Source organism: Centrocercus urophasianus, unplaced genomic scaffold, assembly GCF_019232065.1.
Source record: "Centrocercus urophasianus isolate 14NV4802_14NV808 unplaced genomic scaffold, USGS_Curo_1.0 seq_46, whole genome shotgun sequence".
NCBI lineage: Eukaryota > Metazoa > Chordata > Aves > Galliformes > Phasianidae > Centrocercus > Centrocercus urophasianus.
The window spans coordinates 899,423-918,478 of NW_024885044.1; the positions used below are offsets into that span (position 1 = coordinate 899,423).

At 44.9% G+C, this 19,056-nt stretch overlaps 1 protein-coding gene across 1 annotated transcript; it reads right to left on the bottom strand.

Moving 5' to 3' along the window:
• Nucleotides 1-591: 591 nt before the first annotated feature.
• ZFP64 (ZFP64 zinc finger protein) lies at nt 592-8,108 on the bottom strand. The gene is made up of 6 exons (XM_042834422.1): nt 8,054-8,108; nt 7,442-7,675; nt 6,114-6,275; nt 5,357-5,419; nt 4,277-4,528; nt 592-2,595 (listed from the first exon to the last, which is right to left on the bottom strand). The coding sequence occupies exons 1-6, from the start codon at nt 8,103-8,105 to the stop codon at nt 1,295-1,297; spliced, it is 2,064 nt and encodes a 687-aa protein (XP_042690356.1). The 5' UTR covers nt 8,106-8,108; the 3' UTR covers nt 592-1,294.
• Between the last annotated feature and the right edge of the window lie 10,948 nt (nt 8,109-19,056).

Here is a 19,056-nt window from a genome sequence, read left to right on the forward strand (position 1 = left end):
TGGCCCTAATTATATGATCTCCGTAAGTCTCCCAGCACGTTCCTAACATAAAGCAATCACTCAATGTCTTCCACTAGCAAATACCGTAAAATTTTACTTGACTTTATTTCCCCAAGAGGGAATCTCTGAGCTAGTTTTGATAACAGCCTCTCTCCAGCCTTCATGCATGTTAACAATCGTCCTTGGGACGCTGCCTGGCTGTGAAACCATCCTTCATTTCTGCTGATCCGGGGACCCATGGAGCTGACTGTTTTCTCAAGCCGAGAGTCTGTTCTCAGCTGGATCATACTGCAGTGATGGCATCACTGGCTACAAGAACACCTGTCAAACAGGACTAATGCTGTGTAATGCAGAATACAGCCCAGCATTCATTCTAGATATGCACATCATTTCATGGTAAATTATCTTGTGATGCAATGCTAGAGTTGCAAACCTTGGATTAGAATCTTTTTATTTTATATGTTTCAACTGAATGAATTCACTTTCTTCCTTTTTCCCCTTTAACTTGAAAAGAACAGCGCCAAAGTGGAAGGGACTGCTCCCACCCATGCAGCTTCAACACATACCAGCCAAATAAAAACAAAACTTAAGTAGCATTTGTAAAAAATATATTTGTGATTGTTCTGTTTAGAACACAGGTAACTCTGACACAGATCATTGTACCACATGTAAGATTTGCAGCAGCGATCTTGCTGACAAATTTAGCAATTACTGATGAGCAGACAAAATTCTTTTGCCTTCTAAAAACAATTGACTTGGTCTTCTGCATAAGAATTTCCAGATCAAGCATCACATGCTACCAGCTTCTACTGAAACTAAGGAATAGGTCACATAACCTACGCTAGGCCTGCATTAGCCCTGCTTGTAGACATTTCTTACAGATCAGCTACCAGCCACATCCACCCAATGCATACACAGCATGCGATCGAAGCAGGCCTTACTTGGAAACACATTCGGGGTGGCTCGGATCATCTATTTCCTGCATCTTTTTGTGCATACAGGAAAGAAGTCTGATGTGAAGATAAGTCATCATAAGGTGAGGCTTTCTTACTTTAGCCAGCACAACATGAGAATCATCTTCAGGGAAGCTTAGTGAAATAATGCAACACATTTTACAAAGGACACATCCTTCTACTTCAGTAGAGGCGTATAAATACACGCACCTCTTTTCCACATACAGGATGTATGTTTCCACGTACAGACAAGAAAGATGCGTATGGAAATATTTGGCTTTATAGGACAAGTTCCCTATTCACTTCCACCCTGTGCATTTCTGCTGAAATTTGCTTTTTGGCTAATCTGGTATGGAGTCTGCTGGACACAGTAGAGCTGTATGGGCTCCACTCTGGATGATGGAGTAGGTCTGTTTAGGGGCTTCTGTGTGAGAGGATGAAGAGAAAATGGGAGGAGGAGGGGCTGAAGTGGACACTGTAATGCTCTGACCTCCATCACTAACCACAGTCACTTCTGTTGCTCCTTCTTGTATCAAGGCATTCAGGCCTTCTAAGTCAGCGCAGCTGATTCCAGAGCTGGTGATGAAAGCTTGGTTTGCCGAAGCCTCGTGGCCACTGACAGCAGCAGCAGGAATCAGAGTCTGATGCAAAGCAGTTCCATCACTCTGGTCATGGGTTGTGAGAAGAACCGCTGGCTGGGCCACAGGCCCTGCTTCACTCTGAGAGCTGGGAGGCGGCGGCGGCGCCAACAAGCTGACCTGGCCCAGAAGCTGCAGGCGGCTGTTGGCAGAGAGCTCCTCCTGATTCTGGCTGACTAACGCAGGGGGCACAACGTTCACTGACGCAGCCTGAACTATGCTGTTAGTCTGAGGGACCTGGTGACCCACAATGATCTTGACCCTTCCCTCATTATACGGAGAAACCTGAGCAGCCTGAATCGGGACCTGGAGGTGACTGACGGTGATCGGGGCACTGGCCTGTCGACTGGGGTCCATCTGGAGCTGCAGAACAGCCAGTTCGTTACTTTTAGATCCACTGTACATACTGTGCTGCTTCTTGTGACTCCTAAGAGAATCTTCTCGGACAAAGGAGGCGTCACACAGATCGCACTTAAATGCCTTCTTGGCATCTAATTTGGCAACCTGCCTGGAGCCGCCTTGCTTTGGCCTATCTCCTTCCTTCTTTTCCACAGTTTGCTTCTTGGTCTTGACTTTGTCTCCATGAGCTTTCCTCATGTGAGTCGTCAAGTTACTCCGCTGCTTGGTGTCAAAGCTGCAGAACTCGCATTTGAATGGACGATCTTTGCAGTGAATTCGCTCATGCACTTTCAGAGCTGCCTTGTTGGAGCAAGAGTAGTTGCACTCTGAGCACTTCACTGGCTGCTCGGGCTGGTGAGTTCTTATGTGGTGTCGAAGGCTTGTTTTGTTTCCACACTGGAACTCACACTCTGGACACTTGAGAGTATTTTCCATGCTGTGTTTTATACGAATGTGTGATTTCAGGTTTCCTTTCATAGCACAGCGAACCTCACAGTACTCACACTTGTAAGGCTTCTCACCAGAATGCACACGCATGTGCCTTTTCAAGTCCGAGTTGATTTTAAACTTAGCAGGACACATCTGACATTGGAAAGGAGCATCTCCTGTCAACAAGGAACACATTTCAAATTACAGAGGAGACACAGAGATCCATTTTTCTCCTTGAGACCAAGGTTACAGTGAAATACATACAGTTGATTTGTTCTAAGTATCTGTAGCCTTCCAATACATTTTCAAGACACAGGGAATGTAAAGCCCATGGGATTTATCACCTGGACTGGCGTAACTGTGTGCACACTCTCAAGAGAATGCCTGCCCACACTTATTACTTTTATTTGTATGTCAGATAATCTCAATTTCTAGTTCACTTTGCTTGTAAAACTGTTCATCGTACTCCACAAAGTGACTGAAGTTTCTCATTTGGACTCCTTTAGCAACAGTGGCTCAACTAGCATTGAAAAACATTTAAAATAAACACTGTAACAGCTGCTCTATTTTTGAAGTCTAAGAACACGAACACATGCACACCTCGGGCCTGAAGTACAAGATCTGCAGTGAGACTTCTGGGTTAGCTTTGAGCCCAGGTAAGTTCCAGGCTACTACAGAAACAGAATAGCATTGCAATCTTATGTCTATGATACAGGAAAGTGTATGGACAACGTCAGGAGACTGTAGCACAACTGTGCTACAATAGTGATACAGAAATGGGGGACATCACAGGCACATACAAGAAGCTAAAAAAGAGAAATGGGAGACTACTGAAACATGCATGCAAATATGTGGTATTTGCATCACAGCTAATATTCTTCTACAGGTTGAAGAAAATCTAATATCAGCTTGTATCCATGCAGTATTAGTTCACATCCATGCAAACAAACATACAAAATATTCATAACATCACAGTTTTTATGAGAGTAATCCTGACCCCAAGCCTATTTAGCTGAAAGTTTGGCCAAATTCTTAACTGCAAAAGCATGAAAAAAAAAGTAAGATCATCAGCAGGATTGTTAGCAGCCTGGTCGTGTCAATACCTACACAAACAACCACACACACTGCCTGGATCTAACCTGCTGCTGGGCAACCTCCTGATTTGCAGACCCACATCACAACACGCGTGGCCAAACCAAGCTGTACATCACTGATCAGAATGCAGTCAATTCCAGAGTAAAGAACACTTATGGCTACTAAGAGAAGTAAACAAACACAAAGCAAATACCCCAATCCTACTGAATAACACCCCTCACCTTTTTCTTTATTTGGAATATATGGTTTTCCAAACTACCCAAGCATAAAGTTTTCGGGCATAATTTTGAAGAAGTGAGTAACTGTATTACTGGGTGCTGAGATGTGCTTGGTGCAGGGAGGAGGAAAACAGCAGGTTTGGTCCAAGTGTTGTTCCTCCCTACCAATCAAACTGCAAACAGCTAATCTTACATGGTGGGCCAGACTTGAGAGACACAGATAAGACCCTTGATGCTCCCAAGGATCTAATTATTTACTGATCCATTAAGCTCTATCAAATTAAGAATACCTTAATAAGCAGCTCCAAAATGAAAAGAACTACCAAGAGTCAGACCTGTCTTCCAAATGCTGCTATGTATTTTCAGGAAGGCTGTGTTGTCCCACTAGATTATATCCCAAGAAATTCACAGCAGCCTGATGCCTCCATGCTTCTGAGAATTCCAACAGGCACTTCCTGGCACCTCGATGGGACCTGCCTGCCTTTTAAAAACCTTCCCAATGGCTTCCAAACTTTTACAGGCCTGAATTTTGGTATAAGCTTACCCGTGTGGGATCTGAGATGTACAGTCAGCTGGCTGGAGTTGCGGCTCGCATAAGGGCAGATCTGGCATTTAAAGGGACGCTCATTGGAATGGATGCGCTGGTGCTTGTTGAGACTGCTGCTGTCGGCGGCTGCATAGTCACAGTGCTTGCACTTGTAAGGCTTCACCCCAGTGTGAGACCGCATGTGCATCTTCAGCTTATCTTTGCGACTGAAACATTTGCTGCAAACATCACACTTGTGGGGCTTGTCTCCTGCAAGGAGCAGAGCATCAAAACGTGAAGAATGTTCGCTTCATAAGTGTGTTACTGAAAAACAAACCCCACTAACTAAACACTTCCAACCAGCAGGATGATTAGTTTTCAGAAACTGGATATAGGATTTCAATTGTCTGCTAACGCTTCAGAAGACACTTTCTCCCTGTGTCATCAATGAATATATGGATGTTATAATTAAGAAATATACAGGCTAAATGGGTTATCACACTAGAAGAATGGACAGAAAGGTTACCCTTATCCCTGGCTCACTGAGAAGAGTCCAAGAGGAGCAATCTTCAAAAGAGATCCTTCCCCAGTGCTAGTCAGCTCTTAAATGTGTATAGGAGAGGGGCAGCCAGGCATTGCCCCTTCCCATAGCACAGGAGAATTGCCTTCAGCTGTGCTCCCAGGGATGACTCAGTGCTCACCTCAGGTGGTCAATCAGAGGTTCAGGCTGTGATTCAGTAGTTCCCATACACTCCCTTTACAACTTTGAAATCAGTGTTTTGAAGGAAGGTAGGTAAACCACCGAAACCTTTTGATACTGGGAACAAAATAGGTTTACACACCACCTGATAAACACATGGTCTGCATCTCAGAGCTTAAGTATGCCATATCTACAGTGTTCATGCCTCATAGCTGTGAGCACCAGGGCCCATGGTGGCACATCACTTACCAAAAAGGGGCCATTCCCCAGTCAATAAGAACTACAATTCTAGAATGTACAGACGTATCTATTTTAGGTAATTTATCTATAGGTATGCCATTTGGTAAGAAGCCAAAAAGAGAAAACCAACAAAAATAAAATAAAGCAACCATACAGACCTGTGTGTGTTCGCAGATGACGTTCCATGTCCTTCATACCATAGGAAGTCTTGAACTGGCAACCTGACAGTAGTAAGATTGATGAATGCACACCATTAAATTCATGGAAAAATCTAACAAAATACTAACAACAACAAACTACTGTATTCTGTATTTTGTTTGTTCCTCAAGAGCATTTTTGGTGGGCAGCTGCTTCCTGCATCACTTGTGTAGTAAAAGCAAATAAACCAACAAATCTATCATTACCTACACAATCAAAATGTGCCTTTCAAGAGAAGACAGGCTAACAAGAGAAGGAGCCTCAACTTCTGCTCCCACTGATATCACAACTCATCTACACGAGCGTCTGCATATATTTACTGCATACTGTCTTTCACTTGTTAAGTTCTCCACATACTTTCACTCTGCCCATCCTTACAGACATGCTAACTGATCCAATCACTCAATGGTTTGGGTTGGAAGGCACTTCAAAGATCACCCAGTCCAGGGACAGCTTCCACTAGACCAGGTTCCTCAAAGCCCCACCCAACCTGCCCTTGGACGCTTTCTTTTCATGTACAACAGTGAGCAAAAATGTGACAAGACTGTCCTTATGTGGCAGTGTGTGCAGGCCTAGGCCAGTGTCTGTACACAAGCCTGCTGAAGCACCACCAGAATACATCACAGTTCAGGACCAAAGCCTAGGACGTGTGAAATCAATAGCAGAATTACTACTGATATCAGCGGCAGTGCATGCACAACATAGCCCACATCTTACCTGGATACCAGCAGTTCAGTTTCTTCTGCGTAAGCGAGGAAGTTGACTTTCTTGATCGTGCTTTCGGTGGTGTGGAGACGATAGCAGCAGCTGGAGGCTCACTGCTCTCACTGGGCAGGTATGTTTGATAGCCATGCTCAAAAACAAACTCTGGCGCAGAAACTAAACATGTAAAATAGTTCAATTTGGTAACATTAACTTGTCCAATCAGTAAAATCTTTCAAATTACTTCCTAATCTCATTAATTACGGGCACTCATTAATTACAGCCATGCCATTCTGTATTGTTTCAGGACTTCTTATAAGTAGGGTGGTGAGGGAAAGGAGAAAGGCTTTTCTCTCCCTTGCTATCCTGCTATCAGCTGATAACTCTGCTCGACCTTTTATCACCCTAAGCAGGCCCACTTGTTTCCCTTTCTGAATCTTATCTGGCTGCTCTGTTAAGTGTTCTGTGTCTTCTGCTGACTGTCCAGCTCTTTCATAATAAAGTTCTGTCTGTTTTTTCCAACACCGGCTGTGCTACAGCCCAAAGGAGAAAAAAGAAAGCAAGTTATTTACATGGCTAATGTTGTCAAAAAGCATCGTGCAAATAAAAAAAGTTCAGCCTCTTTCTGAACTGTATTGCTTTCGGCTGTTACTCGTAACAGGTAAAGCACCAGCTCTTAAGTCAATTAAATGTTACACGCCAAATGAGCAGAAGCATATCATAGCTCTCATTTTAAATATGAGTAAAGAGAAAGCAGAAAAGTGATTCAACCAAAATCCATGCTGAATGAATTCCTGGAAGTGAGCTCTGAATTCAGTTTGCTTCGCTGCTCTTCCAGATTCTCTGTGCCAGTCTGTCTATGCAGCTTAAAAGATCTGGATTTCAGAAAGTAACTACATACAAAAGGACAAACCTTGATCCATGGGAGGAAATTCTAGTTTTACTTAGACTCTGCAGGACCGGGGCTTCCCTTCAACCTCTACAAAGGCAGGAATGTTGAGCTGTGTTCTTCCTGCCCATCAGCTGTGGGAGCAGAGGTAGGAATGCAGGCCTGGGTTGGAGCCTGACTACAATTCCCAGCCTGCTGCTTGCCAACAGCACCCTAAAGGACCCCAAGCGCACAGCGATCTGATCGCTCTTCTTAAGTGCTGTTTTAATTGGCTCGCACACAACGCTTACATAACAGTCGGACACGAGCCGCTAACTGGACTTTCAGCTACCAAACGAAGCCCACCGCTGTCACACCGGCACCAAGGTCGCACACCACTCGTTTTTCTTCCTCTGCTTACATGACCGCAACGCCTCCCGCCTTCCCCAGCGCGGCCCGAAGGTGACGGCGCTACCTGTGATGGTTTGCGTCTCCGAGGTGATGGTTCTGGTCGTGGTTTGCGCCGAAGGCACCGTTTCCTCGGACACGAACTGCACGGTGCTGGTGGCCCCGGCCGCCGCGCCGCTCAGCTGGCAGCCGCTCTGCTTGTGGGCCACGAAGGCGTCGAGGTTATTGAACTGCTGCTTGCAGAGGCCGCAGATGTGGATGTCCGGAGTGAGCTCCACCAGCACCGTGGTGCCTCCTGGAACTGGAAGCACAGCGGCAGGACCGGCAGCTCAGGCCGAGCCGACGGCAGCCGGTTCCGCTCACCCCGAGCTCGCGGGGTGCCGCGGCCGCACGGCCCGAGGGGCGGAGCCGCGAGGCTCCCATGGCCGGGCACGGTCGCCACGGGCCCCGGGACGCCGCGGGGATCCCGCCCGGCCCCGCCGCTCCGAGCCGCCCGCCCGGCGCTCCCCGCGCCGCTCACCCAGATTCCCGGGTTCCCCCCCAGCCAGGTTCCCGGGCTCGCTCCCGCCCGCTTCTTGCGCTACTCAGGTTTCGGGGCCCGCCCGGACCCACGCTCCAGTCGGCTTCCGCCGCGCGGGCCCCGGAGCGCGCATAGCCGGCGGCGCGCGGCGGCACTTACACTGCACGGGGCCGGGAAAGGCCGGCGCCGCCCCCCCGCCACCCGGGTTCATGGCGGCGCGGCCCGGCACGCCGCCTCCACCGGCCGCGAGGCGCTTACCGCCGGCGGGGTGCCCGCTCCCCCGCCTCCGGGCGGCCGAGCGGGGGCGGATGTGGAGGAGCCGAGCATGCTCAGTGGCGGTCGCTCTCGGTTCCTGCCGCTGCCATGCGCCCGGCCGCAGTGCACGTGGCAGCCCCGCCTGCCGCTCGGCGTCGCTCCCGGCTGCGCGCGGAGCCGGTCGACTTCGGACCTCGCGTCTGAGCGGTGTGGCGGTGCGCCCTGAGCTCGGCCGCTCCTCTCGCCTTTCCTTGCAGACCCTTCTCCATCTTCGTTAGCCGTCCTTCGGACATCTCCCATGGGTTTCTTTGTATTGCGGTGCACAGAACTGCAGGCGTTACTCGAGGTGCAGCTTCGCACGCAGCATCAGCTGCCGAGCAGAATCACATGCTGCAGTAACTGCTGGAAGCCAGGCTGGTGAGATTGGCGTCATTGCCAGAAATGCAGCTTTGTTTCCTACGCTGCCCTTCTTGCAGTCGTTGTCCTCCGCAAGCCCTCACCTGTCCTCCAGTCATGCTCAGAGCCATGATTTAGCAGAGGGCTGTTAGGGCAGTATGGTTAGGTCATGGTTGAATCGGTCTTTAAGGTCTTTTCCAACCTGAGTGATTCTATGACTCCATGCTGACCCTGGATCTCAAACATCCACCTATGTATCTGCTTCATTTATATGGACAAGTAAGAATCTTATGCCTGCTGAAGTTCCTGGAAAACCTCTCAGTGGTTTTCTGGACGCAGGCTCAAATGTCCATCACAGGCAGTCCTCATGCTTAGGTGTGTAGAAGACACTGAGATGATGGCCTGCTTAGGGGGATTGATGATATGTGTGCTGAGTGCATCCTTCTGTGCTCTGCTGCAACAAACTGGCTCAGCCATTTGGGAGTGCCGTGGTACTACAGCTTTGCCTTGCCTTATATTTAAGTGCAGCTATTCAAGGACACTAAGTGGAGAATGGAAATTACAAAGATTATTAAATTCAGGTACATGCCTTTTGCTACTTGAATTTCAGCAATCTGAAAGAAACAAATGCTCCATTTGCTTGCAGCCAGTGAATACTCAGTGTCTGACAGCTGAAGTCTCCCACAGACATCCCACGTAGGCATGCTCTGCACCCAGCTCGGGCTCCCTTCACACATATGTTGGACACCAATATTCCCTCTAGGCTGTGTGGGCCCTGCCCACAGAGAATAAAATACCTGGTGATGGTGGTAAGGCAGCTGCTGAGGGAGCAAAGCGAATAAACACAGGTAGCTGAAGGTCACAGTGTGGACAAACATGAATGAGAAAAGAAACAGTATCATTTCTGGTACTTCCTCACAAATTTGGTTTTGCTTCTAAAGGATTTGATGACTGAATAGATCTAACTGTGTATTCGTTAATAAACTCCAAACAGTTTGCACGGGCACTGAAGATACGCAGAATTTCAGATGCCAGTTCATATTGCAGCTGCAGTTTTACTTTCCTGGGAAAGCGGTGTCTGCCTGACACTGCCGTTGACCCATTTTGCCAAAACAAAATAGCACAGCCACGGGCTGTCAGGGAGCTGACATGAGACAAAGGGTGAGCATCCTAGTTCCGGCCTTTGAAACCTGCTAACTGTTCAATAGCACAATAATGCTGGATGCAAAGATCAGATCTGGCTTGGTTCAAGACCTCATGCGTGTTTTGAAAATATTTTTTGACTAATAATTTTATGAATACATTCAAATGCTAAAGAAGAGAGTAAACGAACATCCCATAACGCACAGTGAACATGGAACATTACTAGGAGTTTTGAAATTTATTCAAAAACCCCCTTTCCTCAAATGATAAAAGTCAAAGCATTTATGTTGGCTCTGGAAATGTAGGTGTTTTTATGCGAGGACGGGGACACAGCCAGTACCTGCATGGAACAGAAACAGGGATGTGCTCAGTGCTGATGAGGCTGTTTTGGGAGTCTATCCAAAAGGAACCATGTCTCTGAGTAGGAGCAATCGACCCAAATCTCTTTTTCCACAGTGCAGACTGAGCCGTGGAACTGAACGCTGACTTTTAACTCGTGTTGCTGTTTTTTCCAGAACACCGTGACCCATTTCCAAACTGACAGAGTGACTGCCTGCCTTCTATCCACCAATTACAGCTGCAGTCACAGGTGTGGAGTATAATGTAACATATTTCAATCTATTTCTCTCCACGTTTAATGCCTTTCAGTTAGAATACAAGCCTGCTTGCTTTGACTGGAAAAGAATAAGCATGTTTTGTTAGAAGTGAATTTTCATTTCTCCAAAGACTGGCAGCTAAGCAGGCTGTGTGCCCCCTTGGACTGCCACAACAAATACAGCAGGTCGGAGCACTGATGTGCTCGCTGTTTCAGACTGGGTGTCAGGGAAGCAATATTGAATTGGTACAAGGATGATCTGAGGTTGCGCTGCTGTGTCAGATATGAATGGCTTCACGTCTGGTGCATTACCAGCTCTTTTAGAAACATTTGCTTCATTATTAAATTGGACAATATTCAAGAGATGTGTTGAATTTACTTAAGGGAAAGGATTCAGAGCTGAATACAATAACTGGCATCTGAAAGAATAGTTCCCTCCACCCCTTTCCACCATTCCTTCCAGTTGTTTTGTAGGAAGCTGTCTTGTTGGTCAGGAGCAAAACAAACTGCTTCGTTTCCTGTGCTGGCAAGGGCTGAAGGAAATTGGAAACGTTTTGGAGTGCTTGTCTTATTCTTCCCATCTCTGGTATTTCCCAGAATGCTGCAAATGCAGTCAGATGGGAATTTTCTGTCTTTCTTCTCAGTGGGGGAAGAGGAGGTGGGGCCACATGAACATTTTCCATAGGCCTATTAGGGTTTTGATGATGTCTGTGTTGAGAAGTGTTTTTCAGGTCCAGGCAGTTATGTGAGGTTAAAACCAGAGAAAGACACCTGCACTGGAAGAGTCAGCAGCTTCAGTGTGGGCACCTGAGGTTCAAGTCCTTGGCCTTTCATATTTCAGGAGAATACGAGGTCTCAAATCACTCTTTGGCTTTTCTTTTTTTTTTTTGTTTACTTATAAGGTTAGAGGAAGAGTTAAAAACAGTTTGTAAGCACCGACCTCAGCCTAACACAGAGCATGAAATATTTAATAAGTGCCTGACATCTTTAGGATAACATCCACCTTCCGATCCACTCTTCTCAAAGAATTCCTGACGTGGCATCTGCAAATATAATTCTGTAAAGACCCATCTTTAAAGATATTAGGCTGTACAAAGATAATAGCTGTACTGCTGCACAAGAGCCTTGCAGAGCAGTGTTCTCAGAAGCACACACGGTGTGCACACCATCTGCGTAGCAACGTTTGCAGATTGCTCTTTGAGGCTGGCACTGCTCACTGCTTTGTCTTTCAGCACTACTAGCCCAATAAAGGCTCGATTCTGGCTTTAGCGTGAACATTGAAGGTATCATTATTATCTTATTAATAACTAATAACACTTAGAGATCAGGACTTTATTGAACGATGTTCTGGACAGAGCTTTCATTTCACTGGATGAGGATTGATGTCTGGGAGTATAACACTGTGCTGAGCACTTGAGTCATCGAGCAGAGCTGGGCTGAGATCACACTTGACACTATTTCCAGCCTTTAAGGCATAAATCAGTATGCATGTGTAATCTTTGTCACCCTTAACCTGACTGAAATGAAAACACTGCACTGCTCCAGGCTGCCTACAAGTGCAGCTCAAACAAACAAGGCCCGGAAAAGACAAATGTCAATCATCAGAGAAAGAAGTCAGATAGAGGCATAAAAAAGTCAGGCCTCATCAGGCCCTGGAGACAGGCATCTCCGGGCACTGCGCTGCACAGCACGGCCTCAGTGCTTTGCTGGAGACAGACGCTGATGTCCAACAAGTGGGCACAGGCACACTTCTGCCTTCCCACCGAGCTTCCAGCCAGCCCGCTCACCTGAGATCACACAGGGCAATGTAACCTGCCTTGCAAGCTCAGAGAAAGGAAACCTCAAACTTTTTCTAGTAATGGGAAGAGAGCTATTAGCTGAGCCAGGCAGGAGACGAATAGAGAAATCTCTGTAAAATATTGCACCATTTGCTGTTCCATTTGCCTTTCACACTGCATGGATGAGGACAGTTTTAAAAGATCGAAAAAATGTGCAACAGAATACAGAGGCATAAAAACATAAATATAGGAGAACATACCAAAAAGATGTGAAAACCCCCCAGCACTATTGCAAGAAAAGAAATTGAACTTGTTTCTATGCTTGTGGCCACTGAAAAGGGAAAGCTTATCTCTGTGAAATGCCCTGATGTGAAAACATCATGAGTGAGATTGGAATGTGGGCTGGGGAACCGATGAAAAAAGAAATGTGAATTGTAATTAAATATTTCAGATATTGAAGATGGAGACAAATGAAGGGTGGATTCAGAGAAAAAAGCAGCCAGTTGAAGTAACTTAAAGATTAAAAACCAATTCTTAGCATTTCGTAATTATATTGATGGATAATGACAAACACAGCTACAGAAATCCACCGAGCACAAATTAATTATGTTAAAGTAATAGGTAATTTGTCTCTGTCTTGATAACATATAATTATATTATTTTTTCTCATGTTTCAAAATAACGTCATTTCAATTCGTGGTGCACAGCAGGTATTTTGCTGCTTAATGCATTTGGTGTTTATACAACATTTTCAATGTCATTGTTTTCCTCTGCAATAAATAAAGTCTAAATAATCATCTAGGACCTTCCGCTATGTCTTACTGCTGCATGAGCTGTAAAGTAACTCAATATTAAAATATTATTCACCGAAATAGCACATTGACAACTGTGATTAAGCCTCAAATAAATATTGTAACAAAACAGAAATGCATTTTGATGTTGAGATGTCTAATTATTAATTGTCAGAAAGCAGACCTAAACCCACAGATGGGAAGTTTTCAGCGTTCTATGGGTTAAGTACGCAGCGATGCTGCAGCATCCTTCACACCATGGGAAATCCAGTCATGTTTAGAAGAGTTTCTTTTGTTTCAGGGTTAAACTCGGGGAGTTTCTGATCATCTGCAGTCGCTCTGCAGCACGCAGGCTGTGATTCCACCGCCCGGCAGCCTTGGCCCACGCAGTCCCCTTGTTCTGGGGGCGCCAGGCTGGATGCAGGGCAGTTGCACCGGTGGGCAATGCCCAAACTGCCCAGCTCTGTTTCTGCGGAGCCTCCCGTGCCCTGGATGGGCTCAGGCTCTCATTGTCCATAACAAAATGTTTTGTGCCCCCACCTCCCCCGTTTTTTAAATTTTTTGAAGGTGCGTAGACTTGGGATTTCTGCTGGAGTGTCTCCGTTCTAAAAGAAAAATAGTATTATCTATTATCTGCAATGCCGTTTTTATTTGCAAGTTGCTTCTTGGCAGTACTTTTTCTTCCTGCACGTCTCATCTCCTTACGTTTCTGTTTCAATTCTTTTTCCGAATGCAGACTGGTTGTTCTGAAGAGAACTTTTAAAGGAAACTGAAGTTCTGGTGATGATGCGTACGTCACATCTGAAAATTTGTGCAATGTATTTCAGCACATTTTGTACAAACATAAAAGTACAGTAAAACTCCACTGGGATAAACACGATAACTAATAGATGCAGGAGCTAAGACTGTACAGCTCTGGTCTAAAATTCAGTCATTTTTATTATTATATTTGTGTTAAAAATGGAAAGAAACACCAGCAGAGGGACTCCCTTGATACTCAGTGGAGTTTTGCCTGCTCCCTAGCAGGGCATAGAGGTAATTTTATTCTAGAAGCTTTTGAATGCTCTACAAGTAATAGAAACCAAGTGGGAAAAGCATATTCCATATTTTAGTCCTGACATTCTCATAGAAAAGCATATATAAAAAAAATTAAAGATTCAAAATACTTGCCTGTGATTCAGTACCTAAAGACTTTCTGGTGTTTTTCAGAATTCCCTCGAGATCTATAAATGCTTCTGAGCCAGAAGTACCCATTGCAGCTATCATCACTTTTACCACTTTATCAAACTAACGAGCCATTGAGCGATGCTATTCCCAGGTTCAACTCTACTGGGGAGGGAAAGCAGAAAACAAAACTGAAATTTAGACAGAATGGGATTCCTAAGAGCCTGGACAACTAGAATTTATTAATTCACACACTCCAAATCTTACAAAAAATCATCTTCTTCTTTCAGTTCCTCTCTATAAATCTTGCTGTCACGCCTGAAGTCTGTGCATACAAAAAGACTGCTGAATTTCAGTGCAAGCAATGCCTATCAGTCTGCATCAAAACCACCTTTATCAGCTTTCCCCCGCATTCAACTGCAGTTTGTGAGAAGGGCCACAAAGAGGAATGTTCTACTGTCAGATGGCGGCGGGAGAAAGTTCTGCTCATATCCTCACTGTTCAGGATAAACCTTTCCAACTTTTACATTAACAGACTTCTTCAGCTAGGTTAGCTGATATTAGATAAAAACAAGAAGAGAATTCCTTTTGTACCGTGTAATCATGCACTAAATACCCTGGCCTGGGCATTTCAGTTTCAGGAGTGCAGCTCCTGACAACTCCACGTTTTTCTGGTGTGAGCTTAGCAGAATTATTCAAGTGAGCAAGAGCTGAGTTTCTTCCCACACCACTGCAGTTACGTTCTGCTTTGTTAGAAAGATAAAGTGTATGATACACTTCCAGTGGAAATTCTAATTGATTTGGCCGTCACAATGAGAAGAATTATGACCTCATCTCTGCCAGAAACAGTTTGTGAAGATCTCTGCTTTTTGGCTGTGTATCCCTGCTGCTATTATAGCAGGCACCGGAGGACACTGCAGCTAGGAAATTCTAGATATGGATCTATAATTACCAAAGTATTTACATTGTTAGAATCCGATTATAAAATCTGAAGAAGTCCCTTCAATTTTGCACCACATCTTAATGCCATTATTCCTGAACTGCCTATCATCCACTGCACAAAAATGATGACATAACTGTAACAAGTTTTAATCCTTCTGCAAGAAGGCTTTGGCATGGCGTTCATCGTGCCAAAAGATGTGCTTTGTTTGGTCAGATGCTGAAGAGATCATGAGAAGGGGTAAAAAATAAGGGGTGACACCCAAAGTTCCTTTAGAGTAATATCTGCATACAAAAATCACAGCTAGGGAAATATTTTCTGAACTTCAACTACTGCTCATTTTCATTTTACAATTAAATCACTTTCCATCACGGTAATATTCCCCATGGTCATAACGTGTTTGCTTTCCAGGAATCCTGTAACAAAGTCACTCATCTATGAGCAGGCTTCATGCATTTCAGATGTGGCAGTGTATTCATTGATGGCAAGCTTTAAATTTGCACTGGAAACCTGAACATCAGAATTAAAGTCATTCAGTCAAGAAGGAGAAATATCATAGCATCTTCCTGAAGGCTGAGTATCAGCTGCATAAGCCAAGCTGCTCACAGAGAGTGATGGAATAAAATGCAGCTCCGCAAACTAGTTTATGAACATACATCCTGAACAGAAAATAATACGCTCAGAAATGGAGAAAAATGGGATGTCTAAGGGATACATACACTTATTAGCCCGGATCTGGTGTGTGACCTCTCCAAAGGGTCTTGCAGTAATGGTAAAGCTGTGATGAAAAGGAATCTTTCATAACTGGGATCTGCTTTTGAAATAAGTAGATACTGCGTCCATCCAGTTTTCATGTTTTAGTACAAAACACTCAGAAAAATAAAAGCATAGTAATATTTCCCTGTGTTTTCCTTGGAAAACGGAATGTAAAACATTAACTACTGAATCTTGCCTTCTCTCCCTTTCTCCTTTAGGACCAGCATCACTCTACTTTCTGCAGTATCTGTATTGATGACTTTTGCATGGATGGTGTTGTCCAGAAGAGGGTGCTGTCTGGTTGCATTTGTAATTTTTCCCTATTCATACAGAATGATACAATCGAGTATACTTCAACGTCTCTTCACACCTTATTTTATGTGAAATTCCATTTTAAACAGCGTAGTCTAGCTCTGAAAACTTCAACGCCAGCATCAGATCTAGCTTTTTTAGGCAGAACACCTAGCAAGTTTAAATTTCAAAGGTCCTTTGTGTCTCTTAACTAGTTGCTACCCACACCTTACTTACTTAAGTTACTTAAATGTAACTTAGGTACTGTAGTTGCTCTTCCTGGGCTATTGAGAAAATTCTCATGGAAATGAGATGTACATCTCGACTCCTGGCAGAGCTCACAAAACAACAAACCAACAAAACCTCTGAAGAAACAAGCGAAGAAAGAGAAATACACTGCAAATCAGGCTTAATGATTTTCCAGTTTATAACAGTTTGATTCTCATTACTGAATGAATGATCTCCCCCTCCTCAGAGATGACATTGCTTGCCTTCCTTTGGCTCATAGTGGGAAACCAGGGAAGAGGAGACTGCAGCAGGTTGAGGCTGTAGGGAAACGTCCTCCTCCTTCAGATCCAGCTGCCTGAAGATGCTGTCACTTTCAGGTCCTTGACACCACTCCCCAGGGTATTTCCACCGGCACCAGCTCACAACAGGGCAGACGTTGTCCGTGCTCCCTACTGTGTTTCACTTCATGTTTGCGCAGACAGCCTTGGTTCTTTTGGAGGGAAGGGGTTCAGAAACACCCAGACATCACTGTTAAGGACCACAGAGGCTGCAGAGAGGCCAGGCTCCTTGGCATATGGCGTCCTTTCCACTCACAGCTGGTGAAGTGCAATTTTGCTCACACCCAGAGCTCACCCTGAGAAGATGAGGACTATCAGACGCAGCAGCTGCTGATTTCCTCTCGCAATCATTTAATAGTGGGTCCTTATGGAGATGGGGCCTTACCCCAGACTTCCAACCCCACTGCACTGAGGGGAAGGAGGCAACGTCTCCTGCACTGCTCACTGCTGCTCACCCGGCCCTTCTCTACACGCTCAAATTGGCCATCAGTGCAGGGCTCAGTGTAAAGCACAGGTACTCGTGGCCTCTCCACCCAGCGCTCACTTTTTACCTAAGTCGTGCTCTCGACTCCACTGCATATTTTTTTGGCGACCAATTTTTGGAAACCAGCAAAAGTTTGCGTGGAGCATCTTAGGGAGAAGCGGAATCTGTTGGGCTAATGGGCTCCGTGCAGAGCTCCCATTAGTAATGCCTCCTGTTTATGTTCAACAAAACCTGACTCGTACATGTTGTGGTGCCTTTGCTTCCCAGTTTATGCTGCAGCTGTTCTGTGCAGCAGGTAAAAGGAAAGGTTTTAATTAAAACTGACATTGCTGCACCTTGTGCTGCCAGTGACAGTCCTGTTGAAAAGTATCATGAGAAGTGTGGAAGCCCACTGTATGAGCGTGCCCTTCTGATTGCAGCCAGTATTAATGTGCTTCTGAATCTGGCAAGTGAAAACATCCCTTGAAATAATCTTTTTGACGGGAAATGGCTTTTCTGACAAAAATCACTGTGCAAAACATGTGAACATACGTTTCATTGCATATTTTGGCCAAAGACTGAAGGAAAATGCTTTAGAAACTATCAGCAAACAAGGGCGTTCTCCATTGTTTTCCAGTGATGGGAAATGATGATCAAAGAAAAAATAAAACAAGTGAACAGATTAGAATTTTTCAGTTAAGAATCAAATTTTCACAGAAATAACTTTCTGATTAACTTTCAGAAGAGGAAAGTAATCATAAATGTCATCCCGTGTCTAAATAGTCTGCATTTGAGCTCAGTGCTGCCCTGCTGCCTCCATTTAAAACAAGCAGGACTCGGTTCACAATTTTGTTTTGCACCACTTTGACATTTCAGGGATTCCCAGGAGCAGAGTGACTGCAGTACAGCACCCATTAACCCTGCCTAGCAGGGCACCTGAATCCTCCACTGTGAGAATGCCTCACACTCTCTCCTCATCTGCTTCTCCATTTAAAGCTGCTCTTTTCCATTATGAAGGAATTAAAATACTTACAGGAGACCACTGCACACTGTAACTGCAGAAAGTGCTTTTGTGTCCTTCTGCCATTGCATCCTCAGTATTTGGGGATTTGCTGTGCAGAAGGGAACCCAGTGATAGACCTGGCAATCTTCAGATCTAATACAGCACTATACGGACTTCATTAGCCTATAATTTCCTTACGTATGACTGAGATGAAGCTTAAATGATCCTAAACTGTGGGGAAGAAAGCGTGGCTTAAAACTACATTTTCTCCCCAACTCATTTTGTGCAGTCAGCCAATAAAAAAAAATATCTATTCCTGATTACGTTATTTCTAATTGTAAATATAATTATGAATGCATAAACTGAGCCACTGAGGCATGCATTTAATAGTGAAACCTGAAGTCGTATTTCTTCTCACAAATTACAGAAGAAGTCAAATAGCTGAGGATCTCTTACTGTCAAGAAATTGCAAAACTTCCATATCATCACTTATTCTGATAGCGATCACTTTTTGTTTGCTGCTGCTCAGAAGTGTACTCGAGTAGAGAGCAGAAAAATTCGGAGAAGAAAAACACATCAATGATGAATTAATAAACATAATTGTTTGGAAAATATTCTGGTGAAGTCTGTAGCAATGGGCTCCCATCAGCATGCCGTGTTTCCAGCAGGAGGTTGGACGATGGAAAAACCAGCAGGCGGATGAAGGCTGATGGCAGATAGGACACCAGCCCACGGCCCGAGCCAGCAACCACATCTGTACGTCCTTATATCCTCTTGTGCTCTTCATTTCGCAGACAGAAACAGAAAGACAGGCCTAGCCTGGAGGAGTTCACAGCCATGAGATAAAACTGCAGTGAGCTGGCAGAGAAGAAAATGAAGGTGGAGATGACAGGAGAGAGATTTCACATTTGCTTTTACAATTCTAGGGTTTTTTTTAAGTATTATTATTTTTTGATTTTGAAGTTGAACATTTGGCTGCCAAAAGTTGTACAATGCACCATTCCTCCCGCCCTCCCCCCCG

Bases quoted from the DNA above. Each gene is read 5' to 3' on its own strand.
- ZFP64 (XM_042834422.1), bottom strand. From the start codon at position 8,105: ATGAACCCGGGTGGCGGGGGGGCGGCGCCGGCCTTTCCCGGCCCCGTG. The intron at 7,676-8,053 runs GTAAGTGCCGCC...CTGTGCTTCCAG, and splicing joins CTTTCCCGGCCCCGTGCAGT to TTCCAGGAGGCACCACGGTG. The intron at 5,420-6,113 runs GTAAGATGTGGG...TACTACTGTCAG, and splicing joins ACTGAACTGCTGGTATCCAG to GTTGCCAGTTCAAGACTTCC.